General features: G+C 37.3%; 3 protein-coding genes across 3 annotated transcripts; all 3 read right to left on the bottom strand.

Moving 5' to 3' along the window:
* Positions 1 to 727: 727 nt before the first annotated feature.
* On the bottom strand, positions 728 to 3,337 carry LOC143532471 (protein HOTHEAD-like). Its single transcript, XM_077027509.1, has 5 exons — positions 3,144 to 3,337; positions 2,255 to 2,896; positions 1,511 to 1,896; positions 921 to 1,387; positions 728 to 832 (listed from the first exon to the last, which is right to left on the bottom strand). Exons 1-5 carry the CDS (start codon positions 3,223 to 3,225, stop codon positions 778 to 780), a joined length of 1,632 nt encoding a protein of 543 aa, XP_076883624.1. The 5' UTR covers positions 3,226 to 3,337; the 3' UTR covers positions 728 to 777.
* A 1,553-nt stretch (positions 3,338 to 4,890) lies between these two features.
* On the bottom strand, positions 4,891 to 8,297 carry LOC143532501 (uncharacterized). The gene is made up of 3 exons (XM_077027543.1): positions 8,063 to 8,297; positions 7,374 to 7,744; positions 4,891 to 5,184 (listed from the first exon to the last, which is right to left on the bottom strand). The coding sequence occupies exons 1-3, from the start codon at positions 8,295 to 8,297 to the stop codon at positions 4,891 to 4,893; spliced, it is 900 nt and encodes a 299-aa protein (XP_076883658.1).
* A 9,982-nt stretch (positions 8,298 to 18,279) lies between these two features.
* On the bottom strand, positions 18,280 to 19,621 carry LOC143532502 (uncharacterized). Its single transcript, XM_077027544.1, has 3 exons — positions 19,440 to 19,621; positions 18,409 to 19,346; positions 18,280 to 18,302 (listed from the first exon to the last, which is right to left on the bottom strand). Exons 1-3 carry the CDS (start codon positions 19,619 to 19,621, stop codon positions 18,280 to 18,282), a joined length of 1,143 nt encoding a protein of 380 aa, XP_076883659.1.
* Between the last annotated feature and the right edge of the window lie 5,125 nt (positions 19,622 to 24,746).

Consider the following 24,746-nt stretch of genomic DNA (forward strand, 5'->3'; position numbering starts at 1 on the left):
CTTAAATGACTCAAACTCATTTTACTTATTGCGTGTTTTGGCCTAAACAAGATTTTAATTTTTTTTATAATGACCTAAACTCATTTGGCATACATCTAGTTATAACTCGAAGGCGTTTTAACCTGTCAAAGTTCTCAATCGTTGACCCGAAACAATAAAAATATTTTAAAGAAAATGATCAAAACTCATTTTGATGGCATTTTTTGACTTGAACCGAAGTTGATGTTTTTTTAAATGACACGAAATCATTTTGGTTATAAGTTTATAATATGCGCAACAATAGTCTTATATTAAAACGTTGATAAAAATATACACGTCGTGATTGTATGTTTGGAAACACGTATTATTACTTTTATGACATATTCATTATTTTTTTCTCTCAATTTAATAACAAACATTCAATTATAAAAGATTAGTGGACTAGCTAGTTTGCTTCTCACACTTTTTTTTTTCTTCTCACGCTTCTTCTTCTTATTCTTTTTTTTTTCTTTTTTCTATTTTAACTTTAGCTGGACATTAATCTATATCCAACAAATATATTAAACATTTTGTCTACGACTTTTTTCAAATGTAAGCTTAAATTATTTGATACATTTATAAATATATACATGTAATCGAAGTTTTATATACATGTAATATGATCACAAAATTACATCAGTACACATAATATGAATGAAACTTAGTATTTCATACCAAGTAAGATAAGAATCGACAAGTTTAACTTAGTCCGGCAAATAGATAATATCCAGTAGTGAAACTGAACGTGATTATCAATTCTTATTTTGAGTTGTCATATGCAATCCGTTGGCCAAGTATTGTAACTCCCATGTACCTGCGATAATTTGAAAACGAACAACCGTTATTTGGTTAACCACAAATAATATGATACACATGTTAAGTTCACATTCAAGTGCATTCACCTTCCCAACATCAAAACACTAGCCTGAGGATTAGTTCCTGGAGAGTTAAGTATAGTTGATCCATCAATAACTCGAAGCGTTCCGACACCAAGAACCTTATATTCGTTATCAACAACTTCACCTATACGGCAACCACCATGATAATGCCACATAGTCCTGACAGTGTCCTTGCAGTATTGTTCCAACGAAGAGCTTGTATTAGCATGCGTACGCATATTTAATTGTAACTTCACATTTAGATCAAGAATGTCTTTGATGGTCATATTGGCATACTTGTAGTTGGAAAATGCTTTTGATTCAACCGCTCTTAAAATGGTTTGAACCGCGATTACACATTTTTGCAAATCTATGGGTTCCTTGAAGTAATTGAATGTCACTAATGGATTATCAGTTGGGTCAAGGTTTTTAATCTTTAGTTCACCCTTAGATAAAGGTCCACTGATTTTCTCAAATATAAACCCACCCATCTGCAAGCAAGAAATGTCGTTAATCATTTATTCGGTTTGCTATGAATTGTTTTTTTCTTCAAAAATGAGTTATTTCCATAAGGTAAGAAAACCCTATTTTGAAAAAAAAATAATGTTACTTACCTGAGGGGAAAATCCTTGATAGCTTGAGAGGTTTGCACGTATGAAGTTAGTGCCACTAGATTCCTCAATGTAGCTACCATACCGAGTAATACCGACAACTTGGATGATGGATGCCTCGACTGCGATAGGAGAGGGAACGAAGATCGTATTAAGTGGGTTGTCCGCCATGCCTTTACCAACCAAAGGTTGTGGAAGCACGACTCTAATTTTAAGCGCGTCCAGTTGTTCTTTTGGACCTATGCCACTCAACATCAACAGTTGAGGGCTTCCAAGGGCACCAGCTGATAATATAATTTCATCCTTCTTTCCACCTTTCAGGTATGCTATACATTTACGGCCTAATGAATCGGCAAATACCACTCCATATGCCAATGGCCCTGATACTCCTGCACACGTGTTACAAGTAAGCCACGGAATAGCCAATAGACAATTTAAATAACAATCGATAATTACACTCCTAGAAATCTGGGTCGTTTTCCTAAACAAAAAATAGTCAGAATTGAGTAGGTAACGGCCTTTGACAATATATATATATATATATACACACACATATATATATATATTGGAATAAGTTCAATATATTTGTAATTTTTTATATATTTTTTGTTGTACCCTTGACGTATCCGTATCTTGGATTTTTAATTTTTGCCGTTTCCCATACCCGTATCCTGGTCTCGTACCCGTTCCCGTGCTACTATCCAATCCACGTAAGTGAGGATAATTGGGTTATTAGTTTTAGCTTACCTTCAGTCTTAAATAAGATTTTATGAACTGTTGCATGTAGAAGCACCGACAACAGTTTCGGATTTGCATATTGTAGCAAATCTGCAGCTGAATGCCGAGTTCCATTTGCATCAAAGAGTGTACCACCGACTTTAGTTCCAACGATATGATCATAACTAAAGCCATTGTCGGGTTCGACCCCAGCTTCCACTAGTGCCGCTCGAAGTGCTGACTGCCACTTCTGCACTACCGGCCTATATACAATTGCTCTTTCTGTCCACTTATAGGACTCATCCACCAAATTTGCATCAGTCAATCGAGCTTCTTCGTTGAATTTTGATTCTCCACGAGAGTAGAAGCCTGCATTAATAGAAGTACCCCCACCCAAGACTCGTGCACGTGAATTTACAACACCTTCGGATATAAATTGTTGAGAGGGAGAAGTAGGAGATGTATCCGCAAAATAAGAACCGAAATTGTTGACATTGGTAATGTTGGGATTTCCATAAGGTGAGCCACCACGTTCGAGCAATAGAACGTTGTAGTTTGCCGATAATGTGGTTGCTAATGGGATTCCAGCGGTACCACCACCAATGATAATGTAGTCATAGAATGAAATCTTGGGAGCTTCTGTTGCTTCATGCATGAAACTATAGTTGGGAGCTGTAATAGTTAACAAATAATAATTCTTAGATGTACACACATGCAAATGGTGGAACAACTAATTAATATTGTATACTAGAGACACATATAGCCTTGCATATATAGACACACAAGGTTATAAATAGAGATTATCCCCACTTTTCTAGAGATCATGGATATATTTATGTATCTTAGAATATAGCAATATACAAGGTTATATATAGAGAATCCTCATCTTTCTTCGTAGTAAAAGTAAACGAGTACATACGTATTTCGGCGACACATGACTCGTAAAAGAAAAGAATAGCGGCAAGAGCAAATGTGGTCCGTCTTCTTGATATGGAAGCCATCAAAGTAGTTGTTATTGTAAATGTTAGAAAGTTGAATGCATTTGGAAAGTCGATTGCAAGGATATTTATAAGTAGCTAAAACAGTACATGTCGGATAAGGTGTAGTAAGCTAAAAGGTGTAGTAAGCTAAAAGGTGGTTGAATTAGGCAGTTGGACATCCTCGCTTGAAAGTAATTACTTGTCTGTATAATATTAATATGTCTTATGCTTTAAGTAGAAATTCAATTTTTTTTATTGTATTCCGTAAAAACATGTTGGCATTACCAACCATACAATCCAAATGGCAGATTTAAATAATACAAAAAGCTTATTCATAATTATCATTTTCCTTATTTTATAAACGGAACTAGGTTAGTTACCTGTGTAGCACACAGGTTTAACAAATTTAATTTTACAAGTCAGAAAACATTCGAAATATCATAAAAAAAAATTGGGTATTAAATATAAAAGGTAGAAACATACATTGTAGTTAAAAAAATTACTAACACTTTAACCATAAAACATGTAAAATATAATATGATCGGACACAATATAAAAGATACATTTTATTTATGTAGTGAGTGAAAAAAAAAAGACAAAAGGTGATGAATTAAAGTAATGAAGGACGAAAGTAACTTACAATCAAATTTGACTAAGTGAAACATAAATCACAAATCTCGAAATATCTCTTTGTAAACAACATTAGATGTCCTATTTGTAAGTTTACCATATGTGTCCAATATTAATAATTTGACTCCGTCTCTCCTCTTGACTCTTGATAGTGTCACATACAACTGTCCATGGCTGAAAACCGGATGTTTTAAATACAACCCAACTTTTGATAGTGACTTGGGTTTTGAACCATTTTCCGGCATAAGACTTCCAATAGAATGATAATTCTGTCCGCTAATCCTAAACATGAATGGAGCGTTACCTCTATTAATGGATGAATCAACCTTTCCACCCATTGATGTAAACGCGAACATAGAATTGTAGCGTCGAATGTTCTTTAAGAAAAACTTGCTTTTAGGACCAACATTGCTAAATAGATCTTTGTAAGCTGGTGGAGCACTTTAAACTCAGGTAGCTCAACCTTACCGTAACCACAACATAGGAAATAAGTTGTTTTTCCCTCCTTTTGTTTTCCTCTTCCACCCTCGTCTTTCCACAATTTTGCATGACATAATTCACAGATGAGATTCTGGTCACCGTGATCCAAGTAATTTGTTAAATTAAGTGGTGGTCAACAAATGCATCTGCATAATAGTTATTAATTTGAATAGTTGTTTTATAAGTACCTTAGAGATGCCTTTGAATGGGTCTTTAACCACATTTTCTACATCCGCTTGTTCATCTTCATCTGACATCAAGTCAAGCATAGGTATAGGATTTGTAATCCGCGACCAGAATCTGTGGATGAGAGGCGGATCATGGATGATGATGATGAAGATGATGATAAGATGGCCGAATCTGTGGTGGGAGGCGCTAACGATGAAGATGATGAAGACATGTTGATTTTGAGTTCTGCAGATCAATTGAGTGGAAAGGGAAAAAGAGATTTAGGGTTTCTCTAAATAAAATGAATGTTGTTAGGAGAGAAAATGGGTTGGATACCCGGTTTGGAAAATGTGTTTTGTGGGAGGCGGGAATTGATGAGAAAGAATGTGGTAAGAAGATGCCACGTGGCTATGGTGGATCAACAAAGTCTTCTGTTGGGCAGATACTATCCGAGCTAAGATACTCCTTTTCATCTCCAGGGAAAAATGAGAGCAATCTATCGTTAATGTCTTGGATATCTTCATTTGTAGGTGCAAGTAATGCTCTTTCGCGAAAAAAATCAATATTTTCGATATTTTGTAGAATTGAAGGATAAACAAAGTCAATTAAACTTTGAATCGGATCAGACGAATCATTGATCAAAAGATCATTAGGTATGTCTATTGTTGCTTTACCATAATTTAAACCACCGACATTTTCCCTCTGATATAATGCTAAATATATATGTTTCCCTTGTATATTTTATTTAATATTTTAATTGTTTTTGCTTGTTTTTAGTCGAGATTTGTATACTACTAACGTTTTTATATTTCGTAGGTTCCGGGATTTGATCGTGATTAAAAAGGGAGAAAACGAGCTAAAACGAACCGAAACGGAGATCCGGAACGCATCAGGAAGGAACCGGACAGAGAACCGGTCAGACCGGGCCGGTCGGACCGACCCCCATTGAAGAGCACGCCGCGCTGCGCCTAGGGGAAAGGCCAAAAGCCCTAGGCGCGGCGCCTAGGCACATCTGGGCTAGAGTTATTTCGTTTTTGCTTCTTGTCGGGCCTAGTTTTCGCTATTTAAACGCATTTAACTTAAACCTGACAGAACCTGAAGCCACCAGCAGATTTTGGGAGTTCTTGGAGGAGATTTTCGAGTTTCGTGGTGATTTTGAAGGCAAGAGGACAGCCGGTGAAGACTTATACGTTCACGTTTGGAGATTACGGGTTTTATCGCCTTTAATCCTTCGTTCTTTAGATTTTCACCATGTTTTCGTTATTATTTGTTTTGTTTGATTTAGACTATATGATGCTAGGCTAAACTTCATAGACTGCCTAGGTCGTGATGAACCTTAGTTCGGTTTGATTTTATTTGGATTTTCGTTTTGTTATGGATTTTATGTTTTAAGTAAACTGTTAAGTTTGATTTGATTGATGCGTATGATTGCTTGGTTTTGTTTACTTGAATTTATTGTTTCACACTGTCTTTGTTGATTGTTTCATAGGATAGGGTTTTGTTAGGTCGTTTACTGTGTGTTCTTGGCTAGTTTGTGATTAATATGCATTAAAATCATAGAAACAATAAAATCAAGTAAACAGATAAAAGTGAGCTGCTAGTCTAAAAAGCTGTAAAGTGACAGGCTATTAATAGATCTTTGCTTGTCGGGATTGCTAGATTTAGTTCTTCGTAAGGAGTCCGTCTAGATTTGATTGTCAGCTTAGTCTATTAAATTAATTGAGTTTGTTTTGCTATCTTTTGAATTCCGCGCTGTAAGGTAGGTTTTCGCCATAAAAGATACTTAGACATAAGCGATTAAGTAACCGTAAGGAAGTTTAATATAAAACTGGTGAGTCTTAAAAATTGTTAGAAATCCATAGGCGTCTTCTTGAAGTTCAAGGGTCCTGTTCGGGTTTTCTGTCAACGGTTTATTTTATGATCCCAGTTCCATAACTTGCGTTTTTCCATTTAAATTAATAATCGTAACTTTGGGGATTCTGGCCTGGGTAGTTATTTTCATCATCTGAATTAATCCAAGTTTTCTAAATTGTTTATTAGTTAAATTAAATTAGGTTAAGTTTAATTAATTAATTAGTTTAAAGTAATGATTATGTTTTATTATTATTTTATTAATTAGGGTTTGTTTTAATTAGTTTTAATAATTAGTTTAAATTCCCCCTCAAATATTATTAATAAATAGTCGTGTCTTGTAGTTGAGTCTAATTTGCTAGTTTCGTAATTTAAAGAGTCTCGTGGGTTCGATATTCGAACTTACTTAGCTGTACTAGAGTCGATCGGTTCACTTGCCGGTTAGTAGTTTAAGTTAAGTTTAAGGGTCTAGAGTATTACTTAGTGTCTATATTAGTATAATTTTAGTTAATAATTATTTGACTACTTTTAGCACATCACCCTCACCTATATCCAACAGCCATTTAGCAAACTGTTTTGTCTGCTCCATATCAGATGTTTTAGCCCCGATGGTTAACCACATGTTTTTTGTTAACCTAAGAAGTTTGCATTTACCCAAAATATAGGATGAACATAAAGATGCATTTACAATCTATTGCCTGCTTTCATTTGTAATAACAGGAAGAACTTGTCTAAAATCACCACCAAAAACAATAACTTTACCTCCAAATAGGATTCCCGAATTGATAGAAGTATTAGGAGTTAATACATCTGTCATTGTTCTATCAAGAGCTTCCCATATTTATGTATCATCGGAGCTTCATCCCATATAATCAATTTCGTTTCCTTTAGCAAATGTGCATCATCACTGCCTGGTTTTATGTTGCAAGTTGAGTCCTCGTTAAGATTTATAGGAATATGAAATCTAGAGTGTGCTGTTCTACCTCCTGACAACAATAATGACGCAATACCACTTGAAACAACATTCAATACAATCTGACCTTTAGATCGTATTTCCACAGATAATGTCTTCCACAAATTGTCTTCCACAAAAAGGTCTTTCCTGTTCCACCATAGACGTAAAGAAAAAATACACCTCCTTTGTTAGCTTCAACTGCGTTCATGATTTCATCAAACACTCTTCGTTGTTCATTTGTTAATGAACTTATAAGGCTGTGAAACTCATTTTTTAAAGCGTTTGTGTCATAAGAGAGTTCGTCAACGATTAAACGATTGTTTGAAGAAGCTATAGAATCGTTATCGGGATACGGCATAGTTTGAAATCTACGTAGGCTTGAGTTATTTCGAAGTAGGTACTTCTCAATCTCACACAAAGTTAAATTCTTAATTTGACTTTCTGGAAGTGACAAAACTACAAAATTGTATTAAAAAAATATAAATAATATTATATGAATTTCGTATATAAATAAATCATAGAAAAAAAACAATTTCACTGAGCATGCTATAAATTGAAAAGTTAGCATTAATATTTTACTATTGAAATTATAACATGGTGCATGCATTTTGGTATTGAATAACAAAATTTAATACCTGGAATATTCAATATTCTTTGTTGTGTGTAGATAATGCCATCAAATAGATATTCCCATGTTTTTTTCCCACACAAAATCAGGTCTAGAAAGAGAACTAGACAATAACATTGATCCGAATAAAGCACGAAGATAATAACCAGAACCAGATGCACTTGCCTCCTTTATCGCTTCGATATATTTCGTGTCATCATTTAGTAGACCAAGTGCATAGCAAGCATCTCTAAATGTAGGAAATGTCTGGCCATCTACCGTCCTGATATCCTCAAAAGATTTTGGTCCTTTGACTTTGTTTAGAAGAATTCTTAAGAAATACGCCTCACCGAGAGACGGAGAAACTTGATGAATTCTTCCAATTGAAAAACCCTGCTTCATCGTTCCCACCTTCGTTGTTCAAGTTTCCAAACAAACTTAGTAGGAAATTCAACATAAGTAAGGTTTCGAGCTTCTTCATCAATTTGGTTACACAACATCTGTAACACCCCGACCAAAGGCGGATTATACATCGGGGCGCCACATATTGTTTCATTACTCGTGACACTATTGGTGTCAATATTTATTAATACACATTTTATCGCGCACGCGCAGCGGGGAAAATAAAGAACATAAATCAAACATAAATCAATATATTATAAATTATAACATTCAAACATCATTAACTTGTCCTGATACATTTTAATTCTAGGTCCAAAAGTAAAAACGTCCTACGTGTCCACAAGCTCCAAAACAGCTACTGCAAACCTGAACATGTGTTAAAATAAACGTCAAACACTTGCGTGTTGGTGAGAAATCAAGTTTAATACAATACATAGATAACAATAAATCTGCGCGCAACATGTGTATGTCTGGTTTTCAACAAGGGTGTAATCTGATCGGGACCAACTCTAAGAGACAAGACTGCCAGTGCTCACAATTGAGCTCACAAACAAGACTAACTGTGCATGTGTAAACAAAAGAGAAAATCATAAACGAATGTTCTCCCGTGTTCATCTAATGGTACCATGAAAACTGCGGAATAGACCGTCCATACGGTTAATGATCCACACATACAAATAAACAGCCAAGTCTACGTCCTCAACACATGGGATACTGCGCGACTAAAGTTCATAAACAGTTTAAGACTCAAGTTTTGTATGAACACATGAACATCCCAAAGCATTTAAAATAAAAAGGGATTAGATACGAGATAACTCACTTGATAAATGATGCGGTGTAAGATAAAGCAAGAACCAACTTTAAACAAGCACAAGTTAACCTATAAATAAGATTATTGTTTTAATGATCTGTTTTAAGTCTTGATTATAAGTTAGGATAATTAATAAGTAAATTATTATATATAATATATATATATTACCGGAAAAGCAGGGAAGAACAGGGAGGAAGACGGAGGCAAGAGAGGAGACGGCAGGAGGACAACGGCAGAGAGCAAAAAGGGAGGAAGAGAACAGGAGAGATTAAGTGTTTGTGTGTGATGTGTTAGGAAAATATTATTATTATTTATAGGAAAACCCTAGGAGACACAAACCCTAGAAAAAAGGGGAAAAGATCTCAAAAAGTAAAAGAAAAGATATCAACGGTAAAAAAGTTCTGAAAAGTAAAGATATCAAAAGATATGGCAGCTGCAGGGGGCAAGATAAAGCTGTCAGGGAAACAGTAAAAAGCATGGGCGGTTCAGATAAAGGTACTGGTCAAGCATGGCAAAAGCAGATCTCAAAAGATAATGTCAGTCACTTTTTCTACCAACCAATGGGGGTTGGTACGCATGCTGCGCCGAAAGTAACTATTCAGACATTAGATAGGTTAGGTCAACAGCACAACAGATAAGACAACACAAAAGCAAACGGCTAGATTTAAACAGAAGATACAAGGGTTAAGCGCGGGAAGGCTGAGTGCGCGAGCGCGAAGGCTGGCACAACAATCCTTAGCGCACTGCGGGAAGAATCACATCCTTAGCGTGCTGTGTGAACTAGAATTCTAAGCGCATCGCGGGAAGAACATACATTCTTAGCGCATCGCGGGAAGAACATGCATTCTTAGCGCGCTGCGAGAAGAGTTCTCTTCACGCATCGCAGGAACAAGATGTCTTCACGCAGGCTTCCATGTAAGGAGTCTGGCGCGTGGAGCTGCAGACATCCTTAGGCGGGAAGAACCAAAGGACAAGCAAAGGGTTGAGGGAAACAAGGCTTAAGGGCGGGACGGCGACAAGAGGGAAAAGAAGGCGGAATGAGAGAAGGAAGAGGGAGGGGACGGCGGAAAGAAAGAGAGAGAAAAAGGCGGGAAGGAAATATATATTTTTATTATTAAAAGTAAAATATAAGTATAAATAAATATTAAATCATAAAAGAAAGAGATCGGGTCAGAGAAACGGGTACCTGGGTCGGGTCGGATCAGGGCAGATGTCACAGTCTCCCCTACTTTAAGAAATTTCGTCCCGAAATTTATCTCGAAGTAGGTTGCGCAGAGAACAGGTGCGGGTACTTGATCTTCATTTGATCTTCCCTTTCCCATGTAAACTCGGCTCCGCGCTTGGACTCCCAACGAACTTTCACGATAGGGATACGACTGCGCTTGGTTTGCTTAACCTCGCGATCCATAATCTCAACAGGCTTCTCAACGAAATGCATAGATTCATCAACTTGAACTTCATCGAGTGAAATGTGAAGGTTCTCGTCAGCTAAACACTTCTTGAGATTGGATACATGGAACGTTGGATGCACATTACTGAGCGCGGGCGGCAGGTCAAGTCTGTAGGCAACTTTTCCCACACGCGCGAGAATCTTGAATGGACCAACATAACGAGGAGCAAGCTTACCCTTCTTCCCAAAGCGGACAACACCTTTCCAGGGCGACACTTTGAGGAGAACAAGATCACCAACTTGAAATTCGAGAGGCTTTCGCCTACGATCTGCGTAACTCTTCTGTCGGCTTCTGGCAGTCAGCAGATGATCACGGATCTTGGCGATTTTATCGGTTGTCTCTTGAACAAGTTCGGGTCCTGTGATTTGAGCTTCACCCACTTCGCTCCAACAAATCGGGGAGCGGCACTTACGACCGTAAAGTGCTTCAAATGGGGCCATACCGATACTGGAATGATAGCTGTTATTATAAGAGAACTCAATCAAAGGCAGGTGCGAATCCCAATTACCTCCAAAATCAAGAACACAAGATCGGAGCATGTCCTCAAGAGTTTGAATAGTTCGCTCAGACTGACCGTCAGTCTGAGGATGATATGCCGTACTCATGTCCAAGCGAGTTCCTAGCGCAGATTGGAGAGATTTCCAAAAGCGAGATATAAAACGGCCATCGCGATCGGATATGATGCTCAAAGGAGTACCATGGCGGCAGACAATTTCCTTGACATAAAGCTGCGCGAGTTGCTCAACACGGTAGTTTTCACGAATGGGCAGAAAGTGAGCAGACTTAGTCAATCGATCCACTATTACCCAAATGCTATCATGTTTGCTTGCTGTCAAAGGTAACTTGGTAATAAAGTCCATCGCTACACATTCCCATTTCCACGTAGGAATTTCTGGTTGTTCGAGCAAACCAGACGGGCGTTGGTGTTCAGCTTTTACTTTAGAACAAGTCAGACATTTAGCTACGAACACAGCAATATCCTTTTTCATACCGGGCCACCAATAAGTAATGCGCAAATCCTTGTACATCTTATCAGCGCCAGGATGAATAGAATACCGAGATTTGTGCGCTTCACTCAGGATATCAGCGCGAAGATTCTCATCAAAGGGGATCCAGATGCGATTAAGATAGCAGAGAATTCCACTCAGATTAGGGACAAAGTGCGCTTCCGCGCCACACGCTAACTCGGCGCGAAGGTTACCGTTACTGATGGATGCGCGCTGCGCGTCACGAATACGCGATTCAAGGTTGCTTTGAATCGGCGCAAAGTGAAGATGCGTGCGCGGCAAGATACAGTTAAGTTGGCAGGGTTTTCGGCTGAGCGCATCGGCTACCACATTAGCCTTACCAGGATGATACCGGATCTCACAATCGTAATCGCTGATGAGTTCGTTCCATCGGCGTTGCCTCATGTTAAGTTCCTTCTGATCAAAGATGTGCTGAAGGCTTTTATGGTCAGTGTAGAGGATACACTTAGTACCATAAAGGTAGTGTCTCCAGATCTTCAAGGCAAAAACAACTGCACCAAGTTCGAGATCGTGAGTTGTATAATTCTTTTCATGAACCTTAAGTTGCCTTGATGCGTAAGCGATAACCTTGCCTCGTTGCATAAGAACACAACCGAGACCTTGGTTGGAGGCATCACAATACACAACAAAATCATCACTTCCCTCAGGTAGCGCTAGAACAGGAGCTTCACACAACAAACGCTTGAGCGTCAGAAAGGCTTCTTCTTGCTTCGAGCCCCAAATATATGGTTTACCTTTGTGCGTCAGAGCTGTTAAAGGCAAAGCGATCTTCGAGAAGTTCGAAATGAAGCGCCGGTAATAACCAGCTAAGCCCAGAAAGGAACGGATCTCAGAAGGAGAGGATGGCGTAATCCAGTTCTTGATTGCTTCAATCTTGGATGGGTCGACATGAATACCCATCTTGTTTACAACATGACCAAGAAACTGTACTTCATCAGACCAGAATTCACACTTGGAAAGCTTAGCATAGAGCTGCTCGGTTCGAAGCTTCTGCAACACCAACCGAAGATGTTGCTCATGCTCGGCCTTGGTCTTAGAATACACCAGAACATCATCGATAAACACGATCACGAATTTATCCAAGAAAGGCCTACACACCCGATTCATTAGATCCATGAAAACGGCGGGTGCGTTGGTTAGACCGAAGGACATGACCAAGAATTCAAAATGGCCATAACGAGTTCGAAAAGCAGTTTTCGGAACATCTTCATCGCGGATGCGCAACTGATGATAGCCAGAGCGGAGATCAATCTTCGAGAAACAAGAGGCACCTTGGAGTTGATCAAAGAGGTCGTCAATACGCGGTAAGGGGTACCGGTTTTTAATGGTGAGTTTGTTCAACTCGCGGTAATCAATACACATGCGAAACGATCCATCTTTCTTTTTTACGAACAACACCGGAGCACCCCAAGGCGAAGAGCTAGGGCGAATGAATCCTTTAGCAGTCAACTCTTGAAGTTGGCTGGCCAATTCTTGCATCTCAGCGGGTGCAAGACGATAAGGAGATTTAGCTACGGGGGAAGCACCAGGGACAAGATCAATACGGAACTCGACTTCACGAGCGGGAGGGATACCAGGAAGATCATCAGGAAAAACTTCAGGGAAATCACGCACAACAGGGATATCGCGAAGCTTCTTCTCTTCAGCAGGCTTAACCACATGGGCTAGGAATGCAATATACTTCTTCCGCATGAGCCTTTGGGCTTCGGCGCAAGACATAAGTTTAAGACCACTGGAGGGTTTTTCGCCGTAAATGTAAAGATCACCATTTTCTCGAGGTAGGCGAATCAATTTCTTGGCGCAAATAACTTCGGCGCGATTATGCGAGAGCCAGTCCATACCAATAATAACATCAAAGCTTCCAAGAGGCATGGGGATGAGGTCGATCAGAAAATCGTTTTCGTTAAGATTAAGCGTACAATCTTTAATCACTGAGTTAATTAAAATAATTTCACCATTAGCCAATTCAACTGAAAAATCTTCTTTTAAATCGTTGCGCGGTCGCGCAAGCTTCTGCTCGAAGGCGCGAGAGATAAAGCTTCGATCGGCGCCAGTATCAAAAAGTACAGAAGCATAAAATCCGTTAAGTAAAAATGTACCATTAACTACGTCATTATTCGCTTGCGCTTGGTGCGCGGTTATGTTAAAAGCTCGTCCACGCGTCACTTGGTTCGAAATCTGGTTCACCGGATTCGCTTGTGTGATTTGCACTTGCAGTCTCGGGCACGCGTTCCGGAAATGACTGGGATCACCGCAGTTAAAGCACGATCTGGGTCGTGGGTTTTGGTAGGTTGGTTGTGGATTCTGCGGGTAGACTGGTGGTGTTGGCGCAATTGGATTGGCGAGAAGGACTCTACAGTTCTCAGCAGTGTGACCAGTACGGCCACATCGGTTACAAAGTCGACACGGGGTTTGGGTTGGGTGGTGAAATCTACAGGTTGGGCAAAAGGGATGGTTTCCTGTGTAAGGTTTCTTAGTTGGCGGGGCAGGGAGTGCTGGATTGGTTAAGGCATAGTTATGGACTACAGGAGGTGCTGGGTAGGTTGACAGTGGGTTAGGCGCGTAAACTGGGGGTTGGTAAACGGGTTGCTGGACAATGGGCGGGTTGGTAAGCGCATAGGCCTTGCGCCTGCGCTTGAGGTTGTTACGGTTTGAGGGTTCTGGTTTGGTTTCTGCGGGTTCAGGGACAGTTTTGGTGGTTTTGGTCTTCTCAGTTCCCCGCAGGAACAGGGTTCCTGCTCTGACATGGTTGTCGCTGAGCACAGCGGCCAACTCAATGGCGTCAGAGAGGGTAACTGGGTTTCTGGCCCATACAGAATCTTGAATTTCCATGGGGAGACCCCCAAGGAATTTCTCGATTGCTCGGCGTGAAGGGGTAACAAGGTGAGGGACCAGTAAGCTTAGCTCGTGGAAGCGCGTCGCGTACTCGCGCGCTTCACCGCTGTACTGCTTCAAGTTCCAAAATTCTTCCTCCAGGCGCTTAACTTCGTTGGGAGGGCAGAATTCTCGCGTAAGAATTTCCTTGAATTCCTCCCATGTCATGCTAGAAGCAGCCTCTGCGCCACGCGCATGAGCTACTCCATTCCACCATGTAAGCGCTCTGGATTCCAGGACACTGGAAGCATATAGGGTTCGTCTTTCTGAGGGGCATTGGGTATGGAGGAAAGTGTTTTCAATCTTCTCAAGCCATTGGAGCATCACGGTGGCTCCTTCAAGACCTGTGAACTTCGGAGGGTTACCCGCATTAAAGGACTTAATGTTATAACTCGAGGTGTTGGTATTGTTTTGGCTCAAAGCTTGGGCTATTGCGGCGGCCATTTCCTGGGAACGTTGCTGTCTACGCATGCGCGAGGCTTCTCTTCTCTGAAATCGGCGAGATAGCGGAGGCATTCTATAAAAGTTTTAATTTTAGTTAATATCTTGGTTTTATCGCAAAGTATAACTTTATAAAGCTTGGTTTCACGGAGTTAGATGCTATCAAAAGTTAAAGTAAAATAAATGACCCAAAATGCAGACTTAATAAAGGTAACAAATTCGAATCAGAAATCGACAATTCATGCATCACCATGACTTTCCGAATTCCCAATTTAAAATATACGAGTAAACGAGTATTGGAGATTGACGATTCATGTATCACCATGACTTTCCAATCTTCAATATAAAATATACAAGAAAATGAGTATTGGAGGTTGACAATTCATGTATCACCATGACTTTTCAAGTCTCCAACCTCAGAACATAATCGTAAATGGAAATTGAAAATCAACTATTCATGTATCACCATGACTTTTCGGATTTTCAAATCCCACAAACGAATATGTAAGTAAAATCAATAAAAATCGAAATTCAACCAAAATCGAAATATCGCGAAATAGAACATAAAATCATATACTGCGCAAGTGCGAGCATATTCATAAATAACGAGTAATTAACAATAAGCGCGCAAACATGAGATTTCTCTCATGCGCGAGAAGGGACTCTTAGGTATTCTAGGCCGTTACGTCTAACCACCTATCCTAAAGTCAACGAGCTCTGATACCAATCTGTAACACCCCGACCAAAGGCGGATTATACATCGGGGCGCCACATATTGTTTCATTACTCGTGACACTATTGGTGTCAATATTTATTAATACACATTTTATCGCGCACGCGCAGCGGGGAAAATAAAGAACATAAATCAAACATAAATCAATATATTATAAATTATAACATTCAAACATCATTAACTTGTCCTGATACATTTTAATTCTAGGTCCAAAAGTAAAAACGTCCTACGTGTCCACAAGCTCCAAAACAGCTACTGCAAACCTGAACATGTGTTAAAATAAACGTCAAACACTTGCGTGTTGGTGAGAAATCAAGTTTAATACAATACATAGATAACAATAAATCTGCGCGCAACATGTGTATGTCTGGTTTTCAACAAGGGTGTAATCTGATCGGGACCAACTCTAAGAGACAAGACTGCCAGTGCTCACAATTGAGCTCACAAACAAGACTAACTGTGCATGTGTAAACAAAAGAGAAAATCATAAACGAATGTTCTCCCGTGTTCATCTAATGGTACCATGAAAACTGCGGAATAGACCGTCCATACGGTTAATGATCCACACATACAAATAAACAGCCAAGTCTACGTCCTCAACACATGGGATACTGCGCGACTAAAGTTCATAAACAGTTTAAGACTCAAGTTTTGTATGAACACATGAACATCCCAAAGCATTTAAAATAAAAAGGGATTAGATACGAGATAACTCACTTGATAAATGATGCGGTGTAAGATAAAGCAAGAACCAACTTTAAACAAGCACAAGTTAACCTATAAATAAGATTATTGTTTTAATGATCTGTTTTAAGTCTTGATTATAAGTTAGGATAATTAATAAGTAAATTATTATATATAATATATATATATTACCGGAAAAGCAGGGAAGAACAGGGAGGAAGACGGAGGCAAGAGAGGAGACGGCAGGAGGACAACGGCAGAGAGCAAAAAGGGAGGAAGAGAACAGGAGAGATTAAGTGTTTGTGTGTGATGTGTTAGGAAAATATTATTATTATTTATAGGAAAACCCTAGGAGACACAAACCCTAGAAAAAAGGGGAAAAGATCTCAAAAAGTAAAAGAAAAGATATCAACGGTAAAAAAGTTCTGAAAAGTAAAGATATCAAAAGATATGGCAGCTGCAGGGGGCAAGATAAAGCTGTCAGGGAAACAGTAAAAAGCATGGGCGGTTCAGATAAAGGTACTGGTCAAGCATGGCAAAAGCAGATCTCAAAAGATAATGTCAGTCACTTTTTCTACCAACCAATGGGGGTTGGTACGCATGCTGCGCCGAAAGTAACTATTCAGACATTAGATAGGTTAGGTCAACAGCACAACAGATAAGACAACACAAAAGCAAACGGCTAGATTTAAACAGAAGATACAAGGGTTAAGCGCGGGAAGGCTGAGTGCGCGAGCGCGAAGGCTGGCACAACAATCCTTAGCGCACTGCGGGAAGAATCACATCCTTAGCGTGCTGTGTGAACTAGAATTCTAAGCGCATCGCGGGAAGAACATACATTCTTAGCGCATCGCGGGAAGAACATGCATTCTTAGCGCGCTGCGAGAAGAGTTCTCTTCACGCATCGCAGGAACAAGATGTCTTCACGCAGGCTTCCATGTAAGGAGTCTGGCGCGTGGAGCTGCAGACATCCTTAGGCGGGAAGAACCAAAGGACAAGCAAAGGGTTGAGGGAAACAAGGCTTAAGGGCGGGACGGCGACAAGAGGGAAAAGAAGGCGGAATGAGAGAAGGAAGAGGGAGGGGACGGCGGAAAGAAAGAGAGAGAAAAAGGCGGGAAGGAAATATATATTTTTATTATTAAAAGTAAAATATAAGTATAAATAAATATTAAATCATAAAAGAAAGAGATCGGGTCAGAGAAACGGGTACCTGGGTCGGGTCGGATCAGGGCAGATGTCACAACATCTAGGCTGAAAACTTTGAAGAAGAAACTAAAGGTTTGTTAAGGACATTATCAATATCATCATCGGGCCCTTACATAACCAGTTGTTGACCAGGAAGATGGAAATGAAGCCTAATTACTGAAGGAGAGTTGTAATGTGTTTCAAATGCAAATATCCTCCATGCCGCTTCACACGCAGAAAGGTATCGACAATCATAATATTCTCTGATTTCATCTTTTGCTTCATCTTGATCATCTTCGTCTACAACTGCAACTGTAGCCCTGTCAGGTCCTTTGTTAATATATTTGAATAAATACTTTATGGATGCTGCCTGATTGCACCACTCAACGTTAATATGTGCTTGATATCTTTTCCGAAGCGTTTTATTATATGGCACGACACTTCTGTTGTCTATGTCCACATTAGACCTTTTAACTGTGCGTCCAGAATTTGTTCTTCTATATATAGGATACCCATTTGAATCAATAGAATTGTGAGGCGTAAACTTTTTAGGGAAGTTTTTAGAACACCTTCTATTAATCATGCATGAGCAGTTCATATTATCATAACCACAAGGACCATGCATCATGTGGTCACTCACAAGGGAATATAATTCAGGATCTTCCTTCTTGTCTGGAATCTCGGCCGAAAAAAATGGGTCAATATGATCAACGGTAGGAAGCTTGTGATCAGCATGCATGAATAAACATATATGTGTATGAGGCAACCCACGTATTTAAAACTCCACAGTATAAACAGCTACATAAAAAGATGAATATGATTAGTTTTAAATATAAGTTGAAAATAAAATAAAATAAATATTGTTTAACAAATATTATTATACTAAAAAAAGTTAGTAAAACACCTGCTTGAACCTTTCCAAGTGATTCACCCTTTTTTAAGTCTTTGATGATTGTGTCAAGCTTAACTTTAAATAGCCTACACATGATGTCAGGCCTGTCTTCAGGGTTAATGGCTGTATTATTAAGAAACCTTTTGACTTCAGGCCATTTAGGATTGCATGTTATAGTTATGAAAAAGTCTGGATATCCAAACCACCTACAAAGAGCCATGGCATCTAGGTAGTTTTGCATCATGTACCGAGAACCTCCGGTAAAAGAATACGGTAATATCACACGTTGGCCAATGCTGGACATGTCTTGGTTGCCGGTGTTTTTTAAGTTATGAAGATTCTCGTGTGACTCACATCTAAGAATCTTTTGTTGGTTATGTATGTAGTTGAGTCTTTCGGTTTCAATCATTGTGTATATATCAACTAATTTTTGTTGAAATAGTATTCTTCCATTCAGAGTCAATGAGAAAGTATTTGGCCTATCTTGAATTCTATAGGCAAAAAATTCTCTCATTGTGCAGTTTGGCCGTTTGCTTTTTTGTAAGCTTCTAAAATCTCTATGAGGGATGTCAACCCTGTAACAATTATCGCCATAAATATAGAAAAGTGGATATTGAAGAGGAACGTATGAAGGATGCACTTCACTTATATGCTTTAGTCTTCCTATTTGAGTTTCAAAAATATTGTCTCGAGGCTCAATATTACCAACATCACCAACAATCAACGCAGCAACTTCAGAAGAAGTCGGTAAGTTGTATGTTCTTCCGTCTTGTTGTCTTCTTCCAATAAGACGCAACTTAAGGTTAGCATGAGGATTTTCTTGAAAACGATCTCTTGCCATCCTATAAGATTTCACCAGCTCATTATGAGAATCTAACATATGTTGTAGATCCTTTATTATCTCAAGATCAAGCAAGTCTTCTCTTCTTGTAGATTGTTTTTTTGATTCTCTGGTAGGAATAAGAGTATTTGTTTGTCAAAATTAAAAACCTTACTTGAGGTAAAATGTGTAAAAATAATTAATTAAAGGTGTTAATACGTACCTATATAAGCTTTGTCTATTTGAGATTTCGTTTTCTGTGTCATATATGTATAGTTGTGAAAACTTGGGTTTTGTACCATTTTCCGGCATAAGACTTCCAATAGAATGATAATTCTGTCCGCTAATCCTAAACACGAATGGAGCGTTACCTCTATTAATGGATGAATCAACCTTTCCACCCATTGATGTAAACGTGAACATAGAATTGTAGCGTCAAATGTTCTTTAAGAAAAACTTGCTTTTAGGACCAACATTGCTAAATAGATCTTGGTAAGCTGGTGGAGCATCTTTAAACTCAGGTAGCTCAACCTTACCGTAACCACAACATAAGAAATAAGTTGTTTTTCCCTCTTTTTGTTTTCCTCTTCCACCATCGTCTTTCCACAATTTTGAATGACATAATTCAGAGATGAGATTCTGGTCACCGTGATCCAAGTAATTTGTTAAATTAAGTGGTGGTCAACAAATGCATCTGCATAATAGTTATTAATTTGAATAGTTGTTTTATAAGTACCTTTAGAGATGCCTTTGAATGGGTCTTTAACCACATTTTCTACATCAGCTTGTTCATCTTCATCTGACATCAAGTCAAGCATAGGTATAGGATTTGTAATCTGCGACTTACTTACTAATTTACGTTTTCCTGATGATAACTTTGTTAAAGAAGTCGATGTATGATTGGTTGATGTCATGATAGGTGAAGAAATATAAACTCGATGCGTATCACATAATGGGGTAGACCTGTTGTTTTTGGAAGTAGACGCCCCTGAAAAAAAATTAAGATTTTAAAACGATAACATGTGTAAGTTGATAATACTGCTTATTTTTAAAATACAGTAGAAACTCTATAAAATAATACACTTGGGACCACCAAAATTTTTAATTAAAAGAGTTATTAATTAATCAATAAATTAATCATTATCAATTTATATATTAATTAATATTTTATTAATTTATAGTAGAATACTTAGTTTACAAACACCTTTCAAGATTTTAAGATGCATTATCGCCGTCGATTTTATAGAAGTCTTTTGGAGGGTTATGAATTAGGGGTTCCAAATCCAGCAAAAATAAATGTATTAGATGCAATGAATCTTGCAATTTCAGCATGGACTATGGATGTTCGTGCAAATACAATTGTGAACTGCTTTCGTCATTGTAAACTTCGATCAACAGATAACATGACTTTTGAGAACTCAGATGAAGGTGGTGAAAACACTCAAGAACTCCAGAATTTGATCAAAGAGTTGGGTTATCGCAATGCAATGGATGTCGAAGATGTTCTGACTCACCCAGAAGAAAATGTAGTTGCACAGTTGTTGACTGGTGAAGAAATTATTGAAAGCGTTATAGGAATTAATAAAGATGATATCGATGAAGAAGATGATGAAAGTTCTACAATGGAGCACCTTTCTCGAAACGAAGCTATTAAAGCGGCAATCACATTGAACAATTTCTTGTTGAGATATGAGAAAACAACACCAGAAGTTCTTACCATGCTAAGAAAAATTAGAGACGAGATTCAAGGGGAAATTGATTTCAACAAAAAACAAAAGACAATTGAGTCATTTTTCTAGAAACCTTCATAAATCATTCATATAATATGCTATATATAAGGAATTATTAATTTATATTTTATATGGGGTCTAAAGAAATTATCAAAAATGTATTATCTTATAATTTAGTGAATTATTAATTTAGTACCCTATCCCCGAGTCGGGACCGGCAAAAAATATTATCTTAGAGATTTTATTAAATAGTCGAGTATTAATTTATCGAGTTTTTACTGTATTATGAATTACCAGTAAACGGGTATCTTACCATTATTGATATCAATGAACGAAGTTGGATTCTTTATAGCGGAATGAAAATTATGCAAACTTTGATTTGTAAACACTGTATTTGGTGTCATATTTTCATTACCTTGTGAAATTAATCTTGAATTTTTTGATGAAGAAAATTGTTTATTAGGAGCAATATTAGATCTTCTAAGCTTTCTTGATTTCCTCGCCTCTGAAGCATTTTTCTTACGAACATCAATTGAAGATAAAGCAGTTCTTTGCATGTCCCTTACAAAAAAAATAATTGTTCAAACGTTGTTCTAGGCGAACAATTGTGAAATTTTATGAATTATAAAACTAAGCGTTATATAATACAAATGGAAGTCTAACAATATGAAGCATGATCGGTGGCAGGCGCGTTAGAGGAAGATGCACTTTAAGGGGTGTTTCTTTTAGACATTTCCTTGTATATTTATAGAGTGCAAATATAAGTATAATAAACAGATTTACAAAGTAAAGAACAACTATTTAACGTTATTTATTGAGTTTGTAATATGGAGTTAAGTTCAATTGTTGTGGTAGTATGAGTTGTTTTAAAATTAATCATACAATCTAATTGGGCATTTAGATTTTAAAACTTAAAATTCATGACATTGACGTAAAGACGAGAAAAAAAAACGATGTGAAACCAAACCCATTACCAGTTTAGGCGGATTGGAACTTATAGGACTGTGAGCAAGGAATTACTTACTTGTATAATATTGGATTTTCTGTTATCCAGATCTAGCTTTATGAATTTTAGTGCCTCTGAAACATTTCCATAACGAACGTTGTTTACATAAACTATCATAATGAAAAAAAAAAGATTACAATAAAGATATTATTAGATGATGAATTAAGTTAAAAATTGGAATGACATAAATATATTTACCATTAGAAATATCAGATAAAGCAGTTCTTTGCATGTCCCATGCAAAAAGATAATAACCTGTAAAATGTAGTTCTACGTGAACAAATAGGAATTTTATGAATTATAAAAGTAATAGTTATATATAATGCAAATATATAAATCCTACCAATTGAAGCATCACCGGTGACAGGCGCTTTTAAGGAAGATGCACTTTGTGGGGTTTTTCTTTTAGACATTTCCTTGTAAGTTTACAGGAAGAGAATATAATTAAATTTCAAAGTAGGTTGAAATGAGTAAATAATATTATCAGAAAGTTTAAGAAATAAATTAGTTTTATTTTTAATATATCTAGTTATTATTTAAATAAACATGTACAATTTATTTCTTGTAGGTGCACATGGCGTGCATTTCCTTGCATTTCCATAATTTCTTAAAAGTTTATTTCTTGTTTGAAAATAGAGACAAGCTAGCTATGCAAGTTTGGGTCGTTTGACTGTTTCCTTGTATGTCACAATTAAGAAATTCAATGTTACAGCTGTAAATTTATTTTAATTGTCAAAACCGGTTTCCAAATATAATGTCAAATTCTAAATCAGTTTGTATTACAAAAGATATTATCAATTACAATAAAAAATTCCAGCGACATATTACACGGAATGGATTATGAATATGCCATATATAAATAAATAATTAAGGGAGTTTTTTGAGTTTTAAATGGATTCTGTTGAAGATATATCATCATCATCATCGTACTCAGTATATCCCACCAATAGCAATGCTATGGTAGGGTCTGAGAAGGGTAAGATGTAGACAGCCTTACCTCTATCCCATAGGGATAGAGAGGCTGCTTCCGGTGAGACCCCCGGCTCGATAGTAGTTTTGCATCAAGCCTTGGACATAAGGCACATAGCACTCAATCATCGGGACACCGGCTGATCGGTGCATGTGCCCTTGTCTTTCGGCTATCAACGCCACCACATGATGCCTGATTAACCTTCCGCCACTTTTAACGTTATTTTCACGAGATTAGTAAAATAACGTCTAAAATTAGTGCAATTTTACTTTTGCCCACCTGAGGGTTCACACATATATAAATTATATGCGCGCACCGCAAGCAGGGCGTTGAAGATATCGTTATACAAATTAAATGCATATTGTATACATAAATAACTTCTTGCTAATCATAATGCATATGTAAACCGGTTAAAAACCGGGTTAAACCGGTTTTTTTCAAACTTGTTTCAAACAGTCGGGTTCAAACCGGTTCGACCTAAAAAACTTCAAACCGGGTCTAACCCGGCGGGTTACAGCCGGTTATACTCATGACCGCTTTTGACGTTTTCTAGTTATATCATCAACAATGTTGTAATATTGAGTAAGGAATTACTTACTTGAATATCGAAGTTTGGTATAGTATACTATGATAAAAGATCACAGCCGGTAGAGAAGAGAACACCTTGTTTCTTTTGATTTCATAGAAATTAGTTAGTATGAAACTTAGTTTGCATGTTTAAATAGATACACCATAGTTTCCCTTTTGATAATTATTAAATTGGTCAACCATAATTACGATACGAAATGGTACATACTAAAATTATAATACATATTTATGGTTGGTATTGAAATAAATCTTTAAATTAGTAAAATAGTTTATAAATGGATACGTGAACCTTAATTAATATATGGATTCTCTATAGTATTTAGGTGATATTATAATTAATTGAGTAACAAATTTCCTTTTAAATTTGAGTCACGGATAGAATTTGGAAATATATAATATTCAGGAAAATAATTATGGAATGGTGCATATACTAAATCGAATTTGTTTTTAAAGTTATTAATTTTCAATTAAATATCTTCTCGATTATCATAAGGACAGGTAATTTGCGGTTTTAAAAATAATGTTTTTTCAAGAGGTGATTCTAAGAGGCTGTTGGAGCATTTGAAGAGGAGAAATGATGTTACCTATAAGCTCAAGCTTCTTATAAGTTAAATATAAGATTAAATTTGTCTCATAAGGGTAAATTTGTCTCTTTAGAATGTGTCAAGTATAAAAAATCAATCGCTAGGTTTCTTTCCTTAACATGTTTTGGATGACTTGTGCTTGTAGGCTATTTGCTATTTTGGTTTCCTTTATAAATTTAGGTAGTTTTAATTCATACGTGTATTTATAAAGTTAGCATTACTTTTAAATGAAAATATATGAATTTATAAATATTTCCTACAAAAATAAAATATTATGACTTTTTTCATAATCGTGTTATGATCTACATATGTATAAAGTTGGTGCGCTATAATATTATAAAATTTTTAAAAACGTTTCAGCAGCAAATTATATAAAACATAGCATTTTATTCCATACAAAACCAAATGTTAAAGTAAAGTCAATCATACCTTCATGGATAAAAAAGCAATCTCCATGAAGTCAAACATAAGATAAAAAGAAAACACCAACACAATCCCAAAAAAAAAACAAATAAAAATAAACTCAGCAAGCAATGCAAAAAAAATAATAATAAAAAGGAAACTGTTCGTCACGATAAAAGAACCAACTTCTACTTCTCTTTTTTTGGAATCAACAGTTCGTCATTCCAAGTTGCATCCGTCACACCCTTTG

The sequence above is a fragment of the Bidens hawaiensis genome, unplaced genomic scaffold (assembly GCF_021521415.1).
Source record: "Bidens hawaiensis isolate Kalapana, Puna unplaced genomic scaffold, B.hawaiensis_p1.1 tig00009447_1, whole genome shotgun sequence".
NCBI classification, from domain to species: Eukaryota; Viridiplantae; Streptophyta; class Magnoliopsida; order Asterales; family Asteraceae; genus Bidens; species Bidens hawaiensis.

Excerpts from the sequence above, each read along its gene's own strand:
- LOC143532471 (XM_077027509.1), bottom strand. The coding sequence starts at position 3,225 with ATGGCTTCCATATCAAGAAGACGGACCACATTTGCTCTTGCCGCTATT. Across the intron at positions 1,897-2,254 it reads AATCTTATTTAAGACTGAAG|GAGTATCAGGGCCATTGGCA; the intron begins GTAAGCTAAAAC and ends ACACGTGTGCAG. Across the intron at positions 1,388-1,510 it reads ATCAAGGATTTTCCCCTCAG|ATGGGTGGGTTTATATTTGA; the intron begins GTAAGTAACATT and ends TCTTGCTTGCAG.
- LOC143532501 (XM_077027543.1), bottom strand. The coding sequence starts at position 8,297 with ATGAAGCAGGGTTTTTCAATTGGAAGAATTCATCAAGTTTCTCCGTCT. Across the intron at positions 7,745-8,062 it reads GGCAAGTGCATCTGGTTCTG|TTTTGTCACTTCCAGAAAGT; the intron begins GTTATTATCTTC and ends ACAATTTTGTAG. Across the intron at positions 5,185-7,373 it reads TGTGGAAATACGATCTAAAG|AGGGAAAATGTCGGTGGTTT; the intron begins GTCAGATTGTAT and ends GCATTATATCAG.
- LOC143532502 (XM_077027544.1), bottom strand. The coding sequence starts at position 19,621 with ATGGGTGGAAAGGTTGATTCATCCATTAATAGAGGTAACGCTCCATTC. Across the intron at positions 19,347-19,439 it reads AATAGACAAAGCTTATATAG|AGAATCAAAAAAACAATCTA; the intron begins GTACGTATTAAC and ends TATTCCTACCAG. Across the intron at positions 18,303-18,408 it reads ACTTGGAAAGGTTCAAGCAG|CTGTTTATACTGTGGAGTTT; the intron begins GTGTTTTACTAA and ends CTTTTTATGTAG.